Below are 18,571 nucleotides of genomic sequence, written 5' to 3' on the forward strand. Positions count from 1 at the left end.
CATGCAAGGTAAGGGTCCGAGAGACACGAAACATAGCTAGCAGGCAAGGTGAGGGTTCGAGAGACGCCAAACATGGACAACAAGCTAGGCGAGGGTTCGAGAGAGAGAGAGAGAGAGAGAAGGCAGGAAACGTGACGAGGATACCGAAGGAGAAGAGCAGGAGGAGGAGGAGGAGCCGATTTGAGACCAAGTTTCGATAACTATATGACGATGTGACAATGATGTGTGTGTATGTGTCTGTGTGTCTTTCTCTGTATCACTCTATCAAAAAAAAAAAAAAAAAAACTAACCAACCAAAACACACACACACACACACAAAAGAATTAAAGAAAAACAGAAGCAAATATATATAATTCTTGTTAATTATCTGTACATGTATGTATTATATACATACTCTTCCATCATTTTTTGCTCTGTTTTCTTCATTCATTCATTCATTCATTCATTCTTTTGTTTTGGTTTTGTTATTTCCTTCTTCTTCTTCTTCTTCTTCTTCTTCTCATTTCTTGTCTCACTCTGTTTTTTTCTTCTTCTTTCTATTTCCCTTCCTCCTCCTGCTTCCTAAACCCTAACCCTAACACCTGTCCTCTGTCTCCTCCCCCCACATAAAAACCATGCTTTCCTCCCAACCTTAGCCCTCCTACCACGGCTCGTTCTGCTTCTCGTGTTTTCTGCTCCACAAAATTTGGGGTCCGAACCCTAACCCTAACCCTAGCCCTAACCCCAGGCCCTAACCCTAACCCCAGGCCCTAACCCTAAAGCATTGCGATTCAGCTCACTTGAGATTTAGTCGACTTTAGAATCCCCAGCAGCACTCCTCCATGTTTTAGAGTTTCGAAAACGAGGAAAGGAGCAGATCAGAGCAGAGCGAATTCTCGACAGGGAAAAAGAATCCATCCATTAACGTTGTTAAAAAGAAAGCAAGCGAGGAAGGGTTTTTCTTTCAAAGAAAAGGTTTTGTTTTGAGACGTTGTCTCCGCAAATCTGAGTATCAGAAGGAGAGGAGACACGAAGACAAGGGAATAGAGAGAAGAGAGTTGAGAATCACAGAGAGTTTAAAATAATAATATATATAGAGAGATGGCAGAGGGCGAACTTGTACAAGGTGATCTCGTGAAGCTTTCAGATGTGGGGAAACGGTTGCTGACTACAGCAGGATCGACTCCTCCCAAAGAATCTCTCATTGAAGATCTGAAGGTTCCATTACTTTAACTAGAATGTGCCATATATTGGGTCTAAAATTAGAGTATTTCTCTAAATTGTCATATGGCTAACGTTGGAATGTTGTTTGGAATTGAACTTTGGAATGAGATTAATGTTGGATTGTTTTTACCATTAGAATGTTGTTCTAAATTGACATTTGAGTTTAATGATCGAGACATGCAATCAATAATCCAATGCATAAGGGTTGATTTCCTTCAGCTAAAGGTGGATAAGAGAATGAACAATGTGAGAAGAATCAAAACAAATTCTAGTGTTTAGGATTTTAGCATAGCTAACATTGGCTTCATGGAGGGTAAATGGGAGACAAAACGGTGGAAGAGCTGGACAGCTGAGGTTTTTGCGACAGTTTGGGGCCTAGGCACATGGCAACTAGCATATTATAATAGAGTTGTTGCAAGTTATGTTGCATTATAATAGAGTCGACACTTCTATTCATTGCTTTTGCTAAGAACAAACCTTTCTCTGATCAAACTTCCCTTATTCAGGCAATGCATAAAAATCAGTTTTCCAGGGTGATGGTACTATCACTCCTCATCGAACCATATGGATTGTGTAGAGGGAGAAAATTCAGACTTAATGAGTTTTTATCATCATAACTTGAAATCCACCATCTATGTGTGAAATGGTTTCTGTCCAAATGCTAAACTGCTATACTTTGTTTACTGAATGACCAGAATTCCTTCTTTCCTCAACTGTCTGATGCAATTTTGTTTTAAAGTTGTGGTTCTACTTGATACCAAATTTTATTTGGTTATCCTATCTATTTTGAGTATATGCCAATTTGCATTGCATAACCTTTCTCAGTATGATTTTGAAGCCACATTTTCTGCACATTAGGCTTTCAATCCATATTTTGAAGGAACCACGACAATCAGGTAGCTGAAATATAGATAATAGATATATATAATGATATTGATTTTACTGTAACGTATTCCCTGCTATGACTGTTATGCAACTATATACTTACTTTCTCTAAGACTAGCGTCCTTTTATTAAAGCTTAGTGAACAGTCCAAATGCTGAAAGTAAGATTGATGTTTGGTATAGGCGAGACCACACTGAGTTTTGGATGAGGGGTAAATTTTCCTAACTTGCCTACAGATTTTGCAATTAGAAGGTTCAATATATTTAAACTTTTTTTATTGAAATAAATAGTGCAATTATGGTTTCACTCTACTTTCTTGGTAATGTTACAAACATAATGTATTGTAGAGATTTCCTGGTAAGTATATTCTTTGTTATTCTACTTTCTTTCTCTATGTACCCTCGCTGTATGGTAACTATCAGACTCCCATTTTGCAGTTTTTTTCTTTTTTTAGATAGCATACTACCAATTTCCTCAGTACAAGACAAAGAAACATGCTTCCATAAGCTGTATGCCTCATTGTAGATTTAAAGAACCCCAAAAAATATTGTTAGGAATATTGAACAATGGGTTCTAACTATAGTTTTTCTTTACGCTTCAAGACCACAACTCAGATGTGTAGAAATATCCGCTGTATGGGAATACATGATGCCGTTTTTCATGCCTGGGCTTATATTGGGGCCTAAAAAAGGAATCTACGATTTCCTGCTTGGATTTGTTTATTAATATTTCCATATATACATGTGTATGCCATATGGAAAAAGTATTCTTCTTACATGTAGTTGTTGGGTGAAAGAGAATGGCACTTAATAAATGCTGAGGTGTTTTAATATTTGTTTTGGACTTATCTTTAGATGTGATAGATACTTCTTTTCTGAGCTTCTAGGCCGTGCCACGGTTATGTGAGTAGGGATGTTAAACCCTTTTGTCCAAGGTATGTAAGTTGAAGTTGATAATTTTGCACAAAGTCACTCTTGTCTTGCCAAAGGTGTAGATTACACCGGTAACTTGTGTGCTTGTAAGAGGTTGGGGATGGTGTAAATTTATATGGTGTTTTTTCTGCAGAACAATGTTGTTCCGCTCTCTTGAATCTAAAATGCTTTTTATCAATTTATACATATCGTTTTCTGTTTTACTAACAGCTGTATATCAAACTGGCTAATTAATTCTCAAAGAAGCCTCAAAAAGAATAGTTAATTTTTATCTGTTTCTGGTGCCTGTCACAATCCTTACTCAATAAAGCCACATTGTAATGTAATAAATAGCAACTATGTACTGTGAGCACTTTGAATTATTTCTTGTCTGTATGGATTCATCCATGTTTACAACTCTGTTTTGTCTCCTGAGTAATTCTATTTTCAAATGTACCAACTCTGCTGTTTTATTTATATGCACTTCGACAGCAAGCTTCCACACTGCTTGGTAGATTAAAACAATCATTAAGCCAACCAGATGTGCATTCAGCAGTAAAACCATCTATGGATGCACTAATAGAACCGAGCCTTCTAAAACATGAGGATGAAGATGTGCAATTGCTGGTTGCAAAGTGTGTCAGTGATATTATGAGGATTGCTGCTCCTGATGCTCCTTTTAGTGATGAAACATTGAAGGTAGCAGCTTTGTGCATTTTATCATTTGCTGAAACTGTGGTTCCAACTGGAAGTTACATATAAGTTATTGGGGATCTCTGCTTGCTGCCACAGGAAATTTTTGAGCTGATTGTTTCCTCCTTCAAAGGGTTAAATGATAGATCAAGTCCGTACTTTGATATAAGAGTGAACATTCTGGAAATGGTGGCGACAACTAGGTCTTGCGTTGTTATGCTGGACCTTCAGTGTGATGATCTCATTTTGGAAATGTTCAAGACTTTCTTTGAAACAGTCAGGTAATGTGTGTGGAACTTAGTGGCTAGCTTCCCATGTTTCTGTGTAAGATGTTAGTACCAAAACTGCTGTAATCTTAGTGTATTTGCTGAGTTTCTCAAGCAAAACATACACCATATTCTAAGATGCATCTTGCTAACAGTGAAGAACCAAATAATGTACTTGTTGCAACAAGGGCTATTATGTGCTTGGTCTTGGACGACAGTGAGGAAATTCCACCTCAGTTATTGGAGGTGCTTTTGCAAAACGTGCTTAATGCAAAAAAGGTAAGGTGAATGTTAAACACATATATGCGTGTATTTAGCTATTATGTCTATGCAAATGTGGCATTTTGTATTTACTGTATGTCAACTGTCCCATTGAGATTGGTGGCCAGATCTGTACTAGGAAGTCAGGTGTGATCATACATATACTTGCATGACCAGATATTTGCAGAAATGTATATTCCACATGTATGGTACCATATATATTGTACCTACATGTGTTCATGCAAATTTGAAACACAATATCTTTCTACATAGCAACATGAATACACACATACATATGGTGGTAATAACACCCTTATTGCAAATAAAAATGCCATATGGTATGTGTCATAAAAATGTACATACGTTAGTATATTATTAATCGAAAAATGTTCATGTATTTACATTTATAGACATACTATGTATTTGGCTACATCTTATGGGGTATCTGCTCTTTGACTTGAACATACACACACGCACACACAAATTCATACATATACATGCATGTGGATTGGTTTATTCTTGTTCGTACTTCCTATCCGAGTGGTAATATATAGTCCAACCCTCATATTTGGCTACATCTTATGGGGTATCTGTTTTTTTGACTTGACATACACACACACACATGTGCATTGATCTATACTTGTTTGTACTTCCTTGAATGCTAATATGTAATCCAAACATTATATTTCTGTATGCATGCAGAAATACTTACATCATATGCATATGCCCACTTCTATCACTGCAGAATGCCGTATATATCTTTCTGCTTCATTTATGTATGTAATGTATGCACACTATGCTTGTGTTAAACATGTACATATACTTGATGTCCAATATATGTGTGTTTATGTGCTCTCTTTCTTTTGAGTGATGCGTGAGAAATTATATGGGAATGAATGTCAGGGTGCCATAAAATCATGCTCTATACTTGCTGGTGCTGTACTGGGGCGCTGTGCTGAGAAAGTGGGCCCAGCAGTTCAGGATTTTCTTGCAGGTATTTTGGATGAGGAAGTGTCTCCAAAAAACAAGTGGCGAGAAAGCTACAATGATTTGATTTTTGCAATTTATAAGCGTGCTCCTACTCTGCTATTTGAGATTTATACCTGTGCTCCAAATCTACTTGTTCCTGTGATACCCATGCTGATAGATGAACTTCTGGTATGCATCCCGTTGTGCTTTTATTGAGCACTGTTAGATGTTCATCTGGTTTGATTGCGTGATTGGCCTGACTGTTATGCAGATTGATCAGCTAGATGTCCGTTTGAGGGCTGTTAGGGCAGTGGGTTGGCTCTTCTCTTTAAGAAATGGGCCCTTGCCAGATGGATTCAATCGATTACATGAGGAATATATGAAAAGATTTCAAGATGATGATGTTGCAATCCGGCTTGCTGTGGTTGAGGGTGCAAAAAAATGTCTCATTGCTGATCCCTTTGATGAAGCCATAGAATTTCTCCGTGAGAATTTCTCAATGTCCATATCCTCGTTTGAATTGCATGCTGCTGAAATATTATTTATGTAATATTGAGGTTTCTATTGGCAGGTGAGCTTGGTAAGCGTGTGGATGATAAAGATACTCGAGTTAGATTGTCCACAATTGATGCCATATGTGAATGTGCAAATTCAAACCCAGAGTTAATATCTATAGAAGAAGGAAAAGCTAGTTTGACTGCCATGGGAGCTGCATGCATAGATGTGCTGAAGAAAGTAGCTGAGTGCTTGCAGGATACAGAGGTCAAACCTGACTTTTGAATATCTTCCTCCCTTGGTTTCCATTGTAATATTCCTATTTCTAGTGCTTACTAAGTGCATCTTAGCAGATATCCATCAGACGGCAAACACTGGAGAAGTTATCAAGCTTGTATAAGGCGTCCTGTTTAAAAGAGGTTTCAGGGTCAACTCTGGCTAGGGAATTTCTTAATTGGATTCCAGTTAAGCTGTTTGGATGTCAACAAGAGTTCAGGTTTGTTCTGCATTCTGCCATGGTTTATAGCTGTTCCAGTGTCTAATTAATGGTTATTTACTATTTTAACTGCTCTATCCAGAACACAAGACATCGATTTACTTCTTTCAGAGCAGCTATTCCCTGCAGGGTTTCCTGTGAATGAAAGAGTGAAGTGTTGGATATCATTCTTTTGTGTTTCAAGGAAGGAGGATGTTTTTTCTCTTAAATGCATTTTAGACCAGAAACAGAGGTACAGAGATTTTGTGTGTGTGACCTTAACCTTCTACTTAGTCTATTTAGAAGATGAAGTCTTATGTGGCTTTTGTCTTCTTTATGCAGATTGCAAAAAGAGATCAATAGCTATCTGCTTATTCAAGATAAGCAGAAGCTGAAGGTATGATGAACTCAATACTAGGTATGACGTGTCTTAAGATATAGGATTGATTTATGCTATCACAGGATGAAGAGAATGAGGAAAACAAGAGAGAATTGCGGGCTTTCTCCAAAATTCTAGGACGTGCTTTTTCTGAGCCAGCAAGTGCAGAATCAGAGATTATAGAATTCTTCCTGCAGCAGAGGAATACTGAATCACTAAAAGAGTTTGCGAAACTACTGAACCCAAGCACCACCTTTTCTGAATCGGAGTCCTTATTGGTGATTCTGGAGCAGATTTCTGCCAAATATAATCAATTTCCATTTATCTATCATCTAACATTTTTACATTGAATTTGTTGTAGGAGGGTTTAACAAGCCAGCTTGGAGGAGGGCACATAATTAGAGTTCTTGCCATCAAGTGTTCTTATTTGCTTTTTGGAAAAGAACACTTGCAAGCTTTACTTCAGGAAATAGACGAGTTTAGAAAATTTGGAAACGAAAAAATGCTTGAAGCCAGCATGGGTTTACTTGTGGTATGTGCAATGCAGTTATGATGTTATTGGAAGTATCTACTATGACATATTACTAAATTTATTTTGTGTGAATCAGTTGTTTGTGAGGCATTTTCCTAGCATTCTTGGAGGCTTAGAAGGCCGTCTCGTGGAAGTGCTCAAGGTGAATAAACAATACTTCAAGGAAAGTACTCTGGAGATTTTAGTAAAAGCGAGAGATCATTTGACAGGAGACCACATGTAAGATCATCACTAAATCGTTTGACATACCTAGAGAAAATATATGTTCTTGTGCCATATGGATGCATTTACTTGTGGCTCTGCCTTATCCAAGTCTATTTTTCCTGAAAATGACTACTGGTTTATGCTCTCTTTACTTATTCTCATCATTAGATTTTGTCTAATTAGGTTCCTATATGTATATTTAGGATTGTAAATATGATTCATTTACATTCTTTTTCAAAGTAAGTTTTCATATGCCTCTTGATTTCTCCAAAATGCATCATGTAGTCTGTATGTAAAAAATCATAATAGTTAGAAGGGGCAAACTTTGAAATAACTTTGAGCTTTTCTTTATTTCTCCGAATACCGCTAAGTTTCTGTTCTTTACTGGAGTGCCACTGCTTAACTCGCAAAAGTGAGAAAAACTGAATGAATCAGCCATAAAATTGCTTAACATCACAATTCTCGAGATGGGGTTGATATAAATGATTTCTTCCATTTTTCATGTTGGAACTGTATTATCTATATCTAATACCTGATATTTCAGTAATATTCATGTTTTTTTGGATGCTAATTCTCTATTATTCCAGTACATGAATGGGAATTATTCTGCTTGAAAAGCTACTGTTTGATTAGATGTATTATTGACATATGTTGTACCATTTAATAGTGCAGTATTATTTCTGTTATTTCAGGAGGTCCTATCCATGAAATAAAATTAAGATTAGTGATACAATTAAAATTTCACCCTGTAGTTGCTATTGTAAGAACGCATACACTGTATTTTGCTTTAGATGATTTACTTTTGGTTTGCTTGTTAGGAATTCTTTGTTTCATTTTATGATTCATATGAAATTCCATCTTGTTTTCAGGTCTCTGGATTTCTTAGGTGATCTGTGCTCTGATGGAAGCGGTAAACAAGCAAAGTATGCATTACTGGTTCTTGCTGACATTTTGGGACCAAAGGCATTTTTTTCACTATTTATGGTAAGGTCATAATGTTGAATAGTAGTTTTAGCGTCTTTTTGCATCTCCAATTGTATCTTTTCATTTTTTTGCTAAAGACATGCCCATCTTCACTGTAGAAGTTACTGGATTGTCTTGAAACGGTTGGCAACCTTCCGACGGATGTTTTTTCTGTGTCCAACACACAAGAGGAAGGTGTTATGAATCTAATTGTCACAAATTTCTTTAGAAAAGAAAGTGTAAGTTTCAGAGCTATAACACTATTATTATTCTAAAGTTGCATGGTGCTTTGTTATAGGTCTTTCTTTCCTTTAACTTATTTCAATGTGATGTAGGGTTCTGCAAGTGATGAGGAAACCGACAATGACAGTGTCACCAAAAAGACTAGGCTGAAGGTACTAAATATAGCTAAGTATTACAATGTAATCTATTTCCATCTATAAACATGACACTTACGTGGATTCGAGAGACATGAAGATGCTTTTCTCTGAATGTTGCTCCTGAGCTTGGTGCAAATGATATAATCCATGCTCCATTGATATTTGACAGATTTTTGGACTGAAGGCACTTGTTAGAGTTTTTTGTTCTGTTACTGATATAGAGAGTTTTAAAAAGCTGTCTGAAGTCCTGTCGAAGTTTCTCAATAATAGGGAACCTTCAAATGACAAGGAATCAAGGTAAGATGGAAGTATCTATACACATCTTTTGTTACCTCAAATTTTCTCAATTGACAAACAAACCTCATTATTTTATTGGTGTGTGCTCATGCAATGTTTGATTTTCAGCCAAATAGACAATGATCATCTACAGTTAGCAGCTGCCAATGCAGTATTGCATTTGTCAAAGTCATATGAGGCAGACATTTCGCCCCAGTTGTTCACCTCTACTGTCTTATGTGCTAGAGTAAAACATTTTTATGATACCTTCTATATTGTATTCAATAAATGTTGATTGAGGATGGATCTCAGATTTGGTAATGTGTTTTACAGCATTCTTCTGTCTATGTGAGAGACCAATTTTTTATGAAGCTTCACAAACTCTCAGAGCAGGGTTTGGTCAGCCACATGTATGGTTGTTCCTTCGTTTTGGGCATTGGAGGAGATCAAAATGAGTTTCCAGAAGTAAGAACACGACAAGATATATATATTTATAGAGAGACGGCACTACACTGTTAACATAAACCCCAATATGACTTCAACCTTTTTATGTAGGTAATGCGCCATTTATCTGATTTTATGGAAAGATCACACCATCAAGCATGGCTATTGAAGGCACATATTTCAGAGCACTCAAAAGCACCCTTAGTAACATATTCCCCTGAATATCTCCTTTTTTATCTTGTTCATACAATTGCCCAAGAGAGTGAAGGAGGTCCAGGTGTAGAATTTGTGCAGCGTGCTTTCAAGTAAGACTACATATGACTTTGGGAAAACCCATATAATAGCTATTTGTTTAATGATCAGATTGTAAATAATGATTTCTTCTCAGGCAATTATCTCTCTTTATTTCGGCATTGCTTAATCAGTATGATCAAAACGAACGAGAGAAAAAAGAGAAAACTGGCTTGATTCTTGATATCTTCCGTAAAATGAAGAATGCAGAAGATGTCATTGACAACTCAAAGACAGAGGTAATGATCACTTTCAAAACTTGAAATTTCAGAATAGCTTTCTGTAATACAACACCTATCTGCTTTTACTTTTCACTATGCTTTATCTGTTCTTTTTATGCTATCAGAACACTTACATCCTCTGTGATATTGGTATCGCGATAACCAAAGAAGTTTCTGAGATGCTAGTTAGCCCGGTAGAAGATCTGCATAATATTCCGCTTCCCTCATTAATTTACAGGGCTCTTGAGCCTACTGAAGACGATGTTAAGGTGGGAGTTAATAGGTGGTCCAAAAATTTATAAAGAAAATTTCGATTATACTTCAACAATTTCACTAATCTTGAGGTGATTGTTGACATTCAGATGGATGGGTCTCATTTGCCTCCCCATCTTTTATCAGTTTTGCCATTGAAAATCAATAAGGTATAAAACTTGGCTGTTTCTATTGATGAACTCTATTTCTATTGATTGATCTCTATGACAATACTTGTTTGATATGCTAGGCTTCAACTGCTAAAAAGGAAAAGAGAAAGGCTGATGTTGGTATCTTTAAAAAGGTACCCCAGTCAAAACGCAGCAAAATCTCTGGGTCATCACCAATTGACAAAGAACAGATTGATAATATTCCTTCAAAGGTCCATTCATCAGAGAAAGGATCGGATCACAAGAAGGGGAATTATAATTCACACACACTGCCTACACCTTCAATAGAAAATGGCAAAAAGGTGGTGGACTCTCAGTTAGCAATGGCAATACCTACAAAACGTAAAAGAAGTCAACTTCACAAGGAGAATGGAGAGGGGTCGGCTCTGGATGGTAAACAAGTGAATGCAGATGAATCATTGATACAGTCTGAACATAAGCACAAAAAAATGAAGGTTGTTGAAGATGCGGAGGGAGGATCCACGTCAGAAGCGGATCATCTAGCTACCGCTGAAGTTGACTCCCAAATAGAAACTCCTGAAGCTGATATTTCTGCCAGGAATCCAATGCAAGTCTTAATTCAAGCATCAAAACCTCTTGAAGAACATGAGAATGAGCCTTCACCAGAAGATGATCAGGCGATCACAAGAGTAAAACGTGGAAAGCAGGTAGAGCTTATTTCTTACTGCACTGAGTTTCGAACAAAAATATTCTGATCTCTTTAGTGACTTGCCTCTTTCACATTCAGGCCACTAGTGTTTTGAAAGATGGAAAAGTAGTGGAATCATTGTTAAGCCCTCGTGGAACACCAAAGCAATCTACAAAGAAGGCAATGCCGTCAGAGAGTGAGGTCTATTTTTTTTCTCTGCATCTTTATTTGATGAAATTGTTCTTCAAATTTTCGAATTGGTGGACCTTGCACACACTCATTTTTCATTTCCGGTGAAAGAGAAAGGGAATTTTTATTTCTTTTTGCACCGAGTTTCAAATGAAGATCTCGTCTATAATTTGCCTCTTTTATTAGCAGGCAACTGATGATTCCAAAGAGGGAATAAAAGTAGCGGAAGCATTGTCAAGCCCACGCATAACACCCAAGCAATCTACAAAGAAGATAATGCCATCAGAGAGTGCGGTATATGCTTCTCATTCTTTTTTGCAAAATCATCACTTGTTTATTTGGTGAAAATGTCTCTGGATTTTGTAAACGAATTTCCTTGCTTATTGTTGTCTTTGATTGCCATAGAAAAACTTAATTAACAAATGATTTTCCAATATATCACACTGACTTTTTGTTTCCTGTGCTATTTTAAAGAGTCTTTCTGTAAAAGTGGATAAAAAAGCTGAAGCTTCTCCACGAGGATTAGTTGGTTGTCGAGTAAAGGTGTGGTGGCCTATAGACAAAGCGTATGTTTTCTACTCACTTGATATCCATGCTATTAAACGCACATAAAAAAAGTCAATATGCATATGGAACATACATTTATGCTGTTTTTTGTGCAAATATGCACATATGTGTGTATCATATATCTGTTTCTGTGGACTATGTTTCCATTTGCATATACAAAATTTGTGAATATCTGCTGTTTTTTTATTTCCTCAGGTTTTATCAGGGAGTTATTGCCTCCTATCATGCTCCAACAAAGAAACACAAGGTTTGTTTCCTGTCACATAATTGACATGCATCCAAGAAAATTTGGGATCTTATCATCACTTCTTTCAGATCATATATGATGATGGAGATCAGGAGAATCTGAAGCTGGAAAGTGAACGTTGGGAGCTGGTAGAAAATGTAATAATGTAGTTAATTTGTAAAATCATGATGTTGCCCTTGATTAAAATTTTATGTCAAACATTTTATGATGCTAAATGTATTTCTTATTTTCATGTTAGGGTGATGAGGGTCTATCATCAACTCCAGTATCTTTAGAGCATGACTCGTAAGATGTTCCTTTCTCATATTTCACACTGGGCAGAGGCTAATCATTTAAGTAGCATAATCTAGTCAATGAAGGATCCATAGATTCCTAGCACTCATACCTAGCTTACTTTTTTCTCACAAAAAGTTAGCTATCTATCATACTTATCCCTGGATTCAGGGTTGATGATTTAATTCTTGTTTAGTTGGTTCACATCTTTTTTTATAAATGCAGTCGGTCAAAAAAAAAAGATGCAAAAAGCCAGCCAACTAAGAATTTAAGTAAAGAAACCGACCACAGAATGTAAGTATTTGGATAGCCACAGGTTCAGCTAGAATTTACTTTGCTGTTTCTAAATTTGTTTGAATGATCTTCAATTTGTAAAATGAGTAGGTCCCAAAAGCAGTCCAAACATAGTAGGGCAAAGGATTTAGGCGAGTCCGATCACCCTTCAGATGTGAATGATGAAGCACCTGTACATGAAAAACACGACCCTGGTGATGGTGACGAGCGGAAATTAACTACAGGTAAGTGATGCCATGGGATATTTCTCGGAAGGAAAAAGGTCACCAAAGGAATGCCTTAAGCCATGTCATGGAATCTTCCTATAATGTCAGAAAGAGAAGTCAAAGGGTAACTATAAGTATAAATATATAATAAATAGGATGTGAAATACTTACTATTTCGTATGTACATCTAGCATTCATTTACCATTGGGTTCTATTATTCTTACATCATTATCAAATAAAAAAACTAGAGTCTTGGGTGACTAGTATGTGTTGAACTCGGTCTTAAGAGTCAGAGCTCATAGAAGAAAGTTCTATATTGCATCTGGGCTGATTCATGTATAGTAACATGGCTATGTCGCGAATATTTTTTTGAAATCTGAAATTTCAATTGAACACAGTTTCAAGAGCACGGAGTTCAGGGAAAAAGGTTGTGACATCTTCAGCAAAAGCATTGCAATCATCGGAAGGTGGCATTTCACCGACAATATCCAAAGAATCATCAGAGGATGTCCCACTGGTAAATGAATGCTTTTTCTTCATTATTTAATTGTTTAAATTTTCAATGCTTTCTTTAACGCATAGCTTTGCACTAAAAATTTACTGCAGAATACATGGAAAGGTGCAAGGAGAAAAGCCCGTTCATGAATGTTGTGGATGGTAGTTCTGTTAATTTTGGAGTTTTAGATCACTTCCAAAGTTTTTTCAGTGTGAATGCTTTGCTCCTTGGTTCGGTTGACATCCCAAATTAGATCTCTATAGATTCATGAAACGTTTCCACTTTAGTTGTAACATAGACTACAAAGCAATTTGTTGAGGTCATGGTTCCTTTTAAAGGTTGGTTGCATATCTTGGCCTGCGATGATACGTTTGTGAAACATATGACGTTCTTGAGTTGACTCTGGTAGTGTAGCTATGTGTTGTACATTACGACTAACCTTCTTCAACTAGCACGATTATTGAATGGCCAAATCGTTGTGTAACCAGATTTGTATGGCATGTGCTCTTGGGCGATGCATTGTTGTAGTAAACACTTCTCTCTCTCAAGAGGTTTGGGTGTTAGAAGTTCTATTTTTAATCACACCACGTATATTGTCTTGTAAACTTCATTTGCAAAAGCCGGAGGGTTTTTCAGGATGAGTAGTTACTTCATTCTGATGAGCTTGTTTTAATTTTGTTTTCTTTACAGGTTGTGTTTGATTATGGTTAGAAAAAGCCATTATCTAAATGTGTGATATGGAACCAGTAAAGGAGGACAATACCTGGTAGATAGTACCTTTCATACACTGTTACATTCATACGGAAAATTTACACCTAAATTTATTCAATGCCATACTCTTTGAAGAATTTAGCTCTGCTAATCTGTGTCTATCAAAGCTCCTTTTCAATCAAGTAATTACATCACTATTGATCAAATGGTTGCACCATCAGTGTTTGTAAGGCAGTTTCCACTAATGATACATGTCTTTATCTTTTCTTTTAATGAAATCTACTCGTATCTTCTATGCCTTGTTGCCTCAAAAGACGACACTCAAGTTTCATTCAAAAGAAGTAAAAACATGGGAATGGTTTATTGGAATTGGGCACCTGAATGTTGACATTGGCATTAAAAATAAAGTCATGCTTTTGTTTTAATGCTGATCCTCTACATTCCAATTCTTTTGACCCCATCTGATACTTATTGGTCTAATTGAGACTTTGAAGCTTTTGCTTGCTAGCTGGAGTTATTGTCTCATCTTTGCACCGTCTACACATGACCTACTTCGTTTTCTTCTTGGGTGTGCTTGCATGGTGGATCTTGTTGTGAACTAACAAATTCTAAAGGTAAAATATTTAGACATGATAAGGTAGGGATAGCTTGAACTTTCAGGTTTTGGTTTGCTATTGTGTTCATTATAAATTATCTTGATCATTTTAGGTTTAGATCATGCACATTAGACTTTTTGTCATTAAAATAATAGACAATGCTAACAAAGATTATGATATGAAGTACTTTGTACCATAACAAGTGCAGTTCGTATAGCAATTGAGGTGAAAGGTTCAAAACCCACTATAATTCTTTTTACTAAATAGCCATTTCCAAAAATGAAGAGCATGATGCCTATGTAACAACATTTATACCATAAAATATGAACAAATGAAGTATGTGTAATGATAAATGGGAATAACTAATGTAGATATTGGAGTGCTATCTACGGCTTCTAATTGTGAGCTTTAATCACATGCGTATACATGTACACATACACATACCATACACGTCACCATGAAACAATCTTGAATTCCTCAACCATTTTCTCACCTCTAACATCTAAAAACATCCTCAACTCTAAAGCGTGCCTTTGAACATGGGATTCATACTTACAACAACATCTAGGTAAGTGCACTACATTAGGGAATGTTAAATAGTTTCCAACTACACCATTTCATTGCTTTTCTCACTAGGAGCATGGGTGTCAGTTCCCAAGTAACAAGTGTAGCATAAGAAAAAAGATGCAAGAGAGAAGAAAATGAAAGAAATCGGATCCATTTGTGACTTAATTCAGAAAAACTCCAAGTGTAATGTAATATTATATCAGTAATTTGTAAGCATTTTCCTAGTCTTTTAGGTTTGTAGGAGGGAGAGTACCTACTTCACTGCAACCCAATGCTCCATACTTGGATTGCTCATGTAACGACTCACTGTTCCGATAGCATATGCAATGTTCGACCTGGTACATAGCATGTCAATACATCAAGCTTCCGACAACTGAGGCATACATGATCGTCCTCATTTGAGCTTTATCTCTTTTGGACATTGGCTAGCATTCAGTAGGGACCGGCATTGGCTCAAGCCTAAACCGTTTTGCCAAATTGGCTTAGCGGCTTAGAGGTTCGGTTCGGCTCGGCTTAGGCTTGAGCTTCCCTAAATGGTTTGAGCTCATCTTGGTTTGGATTGAGCTTTGACAAACCGGCTCAAACCGGTTAAGGCCATTTATGATTTATATAATTAGGTTATACTTGAGAGAGAGAGAGATTCATTGAGAGGACTCAAAAAACCATAGCCATAGGCTATAGCCACATAGACGTGAGAGAGAGAGGGAGAGGGAGCATACTATATACAGTGGACAAGAAGGGAGGAGGGGAGGAGAATTAAACTCTAGTGGGTAGTGTTCATCCTTCTCCTTCTCCTTCTCCTTTTGCTTTTGCATTCCTGCCTCTTCGTTGACCCAAAACTAACTTAACGAGATGCCTCGTGGCTATCCAAATTCCAAATGCCCATCTCTTTGCTTATGCATGTGTCAAAGTTGAGATTTGCTCGGCAAGGCCCAACGTGAGACCCCGACCGCGAAAGTCAACAACATATAACCATATAACCACGTATCGTCACCGAAGTGAAAATGTATTGAGTGCACGAAAGTGCCCAATTGGTTTGTTTCTTGACAACAAATGATCTTCAACTGAAACTCTTAGAGTTGGCCACATATGTTCTCGGGTACTACTTGGACTAACCTTACCCTGACCACATTTCTTCGCTTAGAGAAAGTGTGTGCTGCAAGAAAATGGATGATCTCTTGAACCACATGCTTGATTCATCTACTTATCCACAAAGCATTATCTTCAACGTAAACTCTTCGTGTAGTGCATATTCAATTGACAAGTCAAGAATGTGAACACTCCCTTAATTCTACTCGAACACATGGCATTCCCTCATCCATCTCAACTGCTCTCGTACATAGAAAGCAAACTGACTACGCTTCATTATCAAGGTTTGGATTCAAGCATGAGATTTACACTTGGTTGCTAAAGTTGATCATTGTGTGTTTGTCCACAATAAGCATATCATCAACATACAACAACAGGATTACGAAGTCTCCTCCATAATATTTCTTCACAAAGACACAATGGTCAGCTTGTGTCTTGTAGAATCCATGGTCCACCATGAAGGATAAAAACTTATTGTACCATTGCCGGTGAGCTTGTTTTAGCCCATACAAGCTTTGTCTTAGCCGACATACAAGGTTTTCTTTTCCCTTCTCCTCAAATCCTTCAGGTTGTTGCATGTAGATCTCTTCCTCTAGATCTCCATGTAGGAATCCAGTCTTGACATCCAACTGCTCTATCTCTAAGTTCATGCTAGTTGCAATGCTTAGCACAATTATGATGGATGTCATCTTCACCACCGGGGCAAATATCTCATCAAAATCTACACCTTTTTTCTATTGAAATCCCTTCACCACAATGTGGGCTTTATATATGGGTGGATTTTTGTTCTCTCTAGGTTTCAACTTATATACCCACTTATTCATGAGTGCCATCTTTCCTTTCGACAACTCGGTCAACGCATATGTGTGGTTCTAATGCAAGGAGTCCATTTCGTCTACATGGCACAATACCACTCTTTGTTGTGGGCATCAGCCATTGCTTCCTCGAAGAATTCTGGCGCCCCTTCTTCAGTTAGTAATACATGTTCTTTATCCAGAAACCGACAAGGTGCTCTTCTTTGTCTCAGGGAGTACCTTCTTCCGTCAGTAGTAACAATCGGCAACGGTTCGGTTTGAACCAAACCGCGAAACCGCGGCTTAACGGTTTCAACGGTTTGGTTTGGTTTTAATAGCCAGAAACCACCGTTTAAACGGTTTTTTTTTTTAAATTAAAAAAAAAAATTATAAAAAAAATATAAAAATTTGTAAAAAATTAAAAAAATTGTTTTTAAACAATCTTTTCATTTTTAGACCTTATTATCACATTTTAGGAACATCTTAAAAATTTTAAAAAATTAAAATTTTGACCTATGTTGAACCGAAACTGAACCACGAAACCGCGCTTTTTACGGTTTAATGGTTTAACGGTTTGAAAATTGTTTAACGGTTTCGTGGTTCGGTTCGGTTAGGTTCAGGTTTCAAAAAATTTAAACGGTTCGGTTCCAAATTGGTTCGGTTTGGACCCTCTCAAACCGAACCGAACTGTTGCCGATTGTTAGTCAGTAGCCAACTCTAGTTCGGCTGCATCAGCGACTCTTCATCCGAATATGATTCAGCTTCATCGGCCAACTGTCTTCTGTTAGTCGGCTCTACATGTACATTAACCGACTGCTTGGTTTTGGCTGGCTCCTAATACTAATCAACCGGCTATTGGCTGTCAGCCAGTTGATATTCAATTCGGTTTGTTTCAATCGATCCAGTTTTGGCTGCTTTAGCCAGCTTGTGTTTGCTAGTCGGTTGGGAGGATGACCTTGGTTTCCGCATCTCCTAGTCAACAATTGTCTTATCCTCCATGAAAACTATGCCACAACTCTTGATGACCTTCTTGTCTATCAAGTCCCATAGTTTATACATGGACGACTCTTGTTGTCCAATTTAGATATTAGGTCCTTAGTTGCATGCACATATGTCAAGAAACCGAACACCTTTAGATGTCGGTACGACACATATTTTCCTGTCCATATTCTTGTTCTGGCACAACTGTGCATGAAGTATTTTGCTTTTGGGCATGAGCCACAATCAGGTTTCCCTTGTGTAATTTCGACATGCCGTTGTGAAAGCTATCAGAATAACCTTTGTCATCTAGCTGCCGATCGATATAAGATTCAACTTGATGAGAAGCACTCACATATAAAGTATTTTGCTTTTGGGCATGAGCCACAATCAGGTTTCCCTTGTGTAATTTCGACATGCCGTTGTGAAAGCTATCAGAATAACCTTTGTCATCTAGCTGCCGATCGATATAAGATTCAACTTGATGAGAAGCACTCTCTCTTGGGATTCAAGTGAAACGATGCACTTGAATCGACTACCCAAGTGGATTCATCGCTGCAAGGTTTACATTGCTTTGTTCAATGATGAACACCAATTCCTCTTCACTTGTAGTGATGTTCTCGTTGTCCGAAATCTTTTTCGGCT

The 18,571-nt window shown here is 37.3% G+C and overlaps 1 protein-coding gene and 1 long non-coding RNA gene across 4 annotated transcripts; one reads left to right on the plus strand and one right to left on the minus strand.

Moving 5' to 3' along the window:
- Window positions 1-433: 433 nt before the first annotated feature.
- On the minus strand, window positions 434-683 carry LOC147867168 (uncharacterized). The gene is made up of 2 exons (XR_015529321.1): window positions 614-683; window positions 434-581 (listed from the first exon to the last, which is right to left on the minus strand). It is a non-coding gene; the product is annotated as an uncharacterized LOC147867168 (long non-coding RNA).
- LOC147867169 (sister chromatid cohesion protein PDS5 homolog A-like) lies at window positions 526-13,829 on the plus strand. Of its 3 annotated transcripts, none has more exons than XM_087314951.1 (34): window positions 526-1,197; window positions 3,492-3,698; window positions 3,792-3,973; window positions 4,114-4,237; window positions 5,123-5,377; window positions 5,460-5,673; window positions 5,760-5,950; window positions 6,037-6,179; window positions 6,262-6,411; window positions 6,501-6,555; window positions 6,621-6,815; window positions 6,899-7,069; window positions 7,146-7,288; window positions 8,143-8,257; window positions 8,356-8,475; window positions 8,572-8,631; window positions 8,786-8,913; window positions 9,022-9,139; window positions 9,226-9,357; window positions 9,448-9,641; window positions 9,725-9,866; window positions 9,974-10,117; window positions 10,211-10,270; window positions 10,351-10,938; window positions 11,019-11,120; window positions 11,295-11,402; window positions 11,583-11,674; window positions 11,871-11,922; window positions 11,991-12,059; window positions 12,161-12,207; window positions 12,421-12,489; window positions 12,580-12,713; window positions 13,094-13,212; window positions 13,302-13,829. In XM_087314951.1, the coding sequence occupies exons 1-34, from the start codon at window positions 1,081-1,083 to the stop codon at window positions 13,338-13,340; spliced, it is 4,779 nt and encodes a 1,592-aa protein (XP_087171077.1). In that variant the 5' UTR covers window positions 526-1,080; the 3' UTR covers window positions 13,341-13,829. The 3 variants fall into 3 exon arrangements, with proteins under 3 accessions (XP_087171077.1, XP_087171079.1, XP_087171078.1); XM_087314953.1 differs by having other exon boundaries at window positions 527-1,197; window positions 11,019-11,122; window positions 11,303-11,402; XM_087314952.1 differs by having other exon boundaries at window positions 527-1,197; window positions 11,298-11,402.
- Window positions 13,830-18,571: the final 4,742 nt, after the last annotated feature.

Source organism: Azolla caroliniana, unplaced genomic scaffold (assembly GCF_043228905.1).
Source record: "Azolla caroliniana isolate FFs.n. ecotype wild unplaced genomic scaffold, voAzoCaro1.0.p SCAF_2, whole genome shotgun sequence".
Lineage (NCBI taxonomy): Eukaryota > Viridiplantae > Streptophyta > Polypodiopsida > Salviniales > Salviniaceae > Azolla > Azolla caroliniana.

Excerpts from the sequence above, each read along its gene's own strand:
- LOC147867169 (XM_087314951.1), top strand. The coding sequence starts at position 1,081 with ATGGCAGAGGGCGAACTTGTACAAGGTGATCTCGTGAAGCTTTCAGAT. Across the intron at positions 7,070-7,145 it reads CCAGCATGGGTTTACTTGTG|TTGTTTGTGAGGCATTTTCC; the intron begins GTATGTGCAATG and ends TGTGTGAATCAG. Across the intron at positions 8,258-8,355 it reads CATTTTTTTCACTATTTATG|AAGTTACTGGATTGTCTTGA; the intron begins GTAAGGTCATAA and ends TCTTCACTGTAG.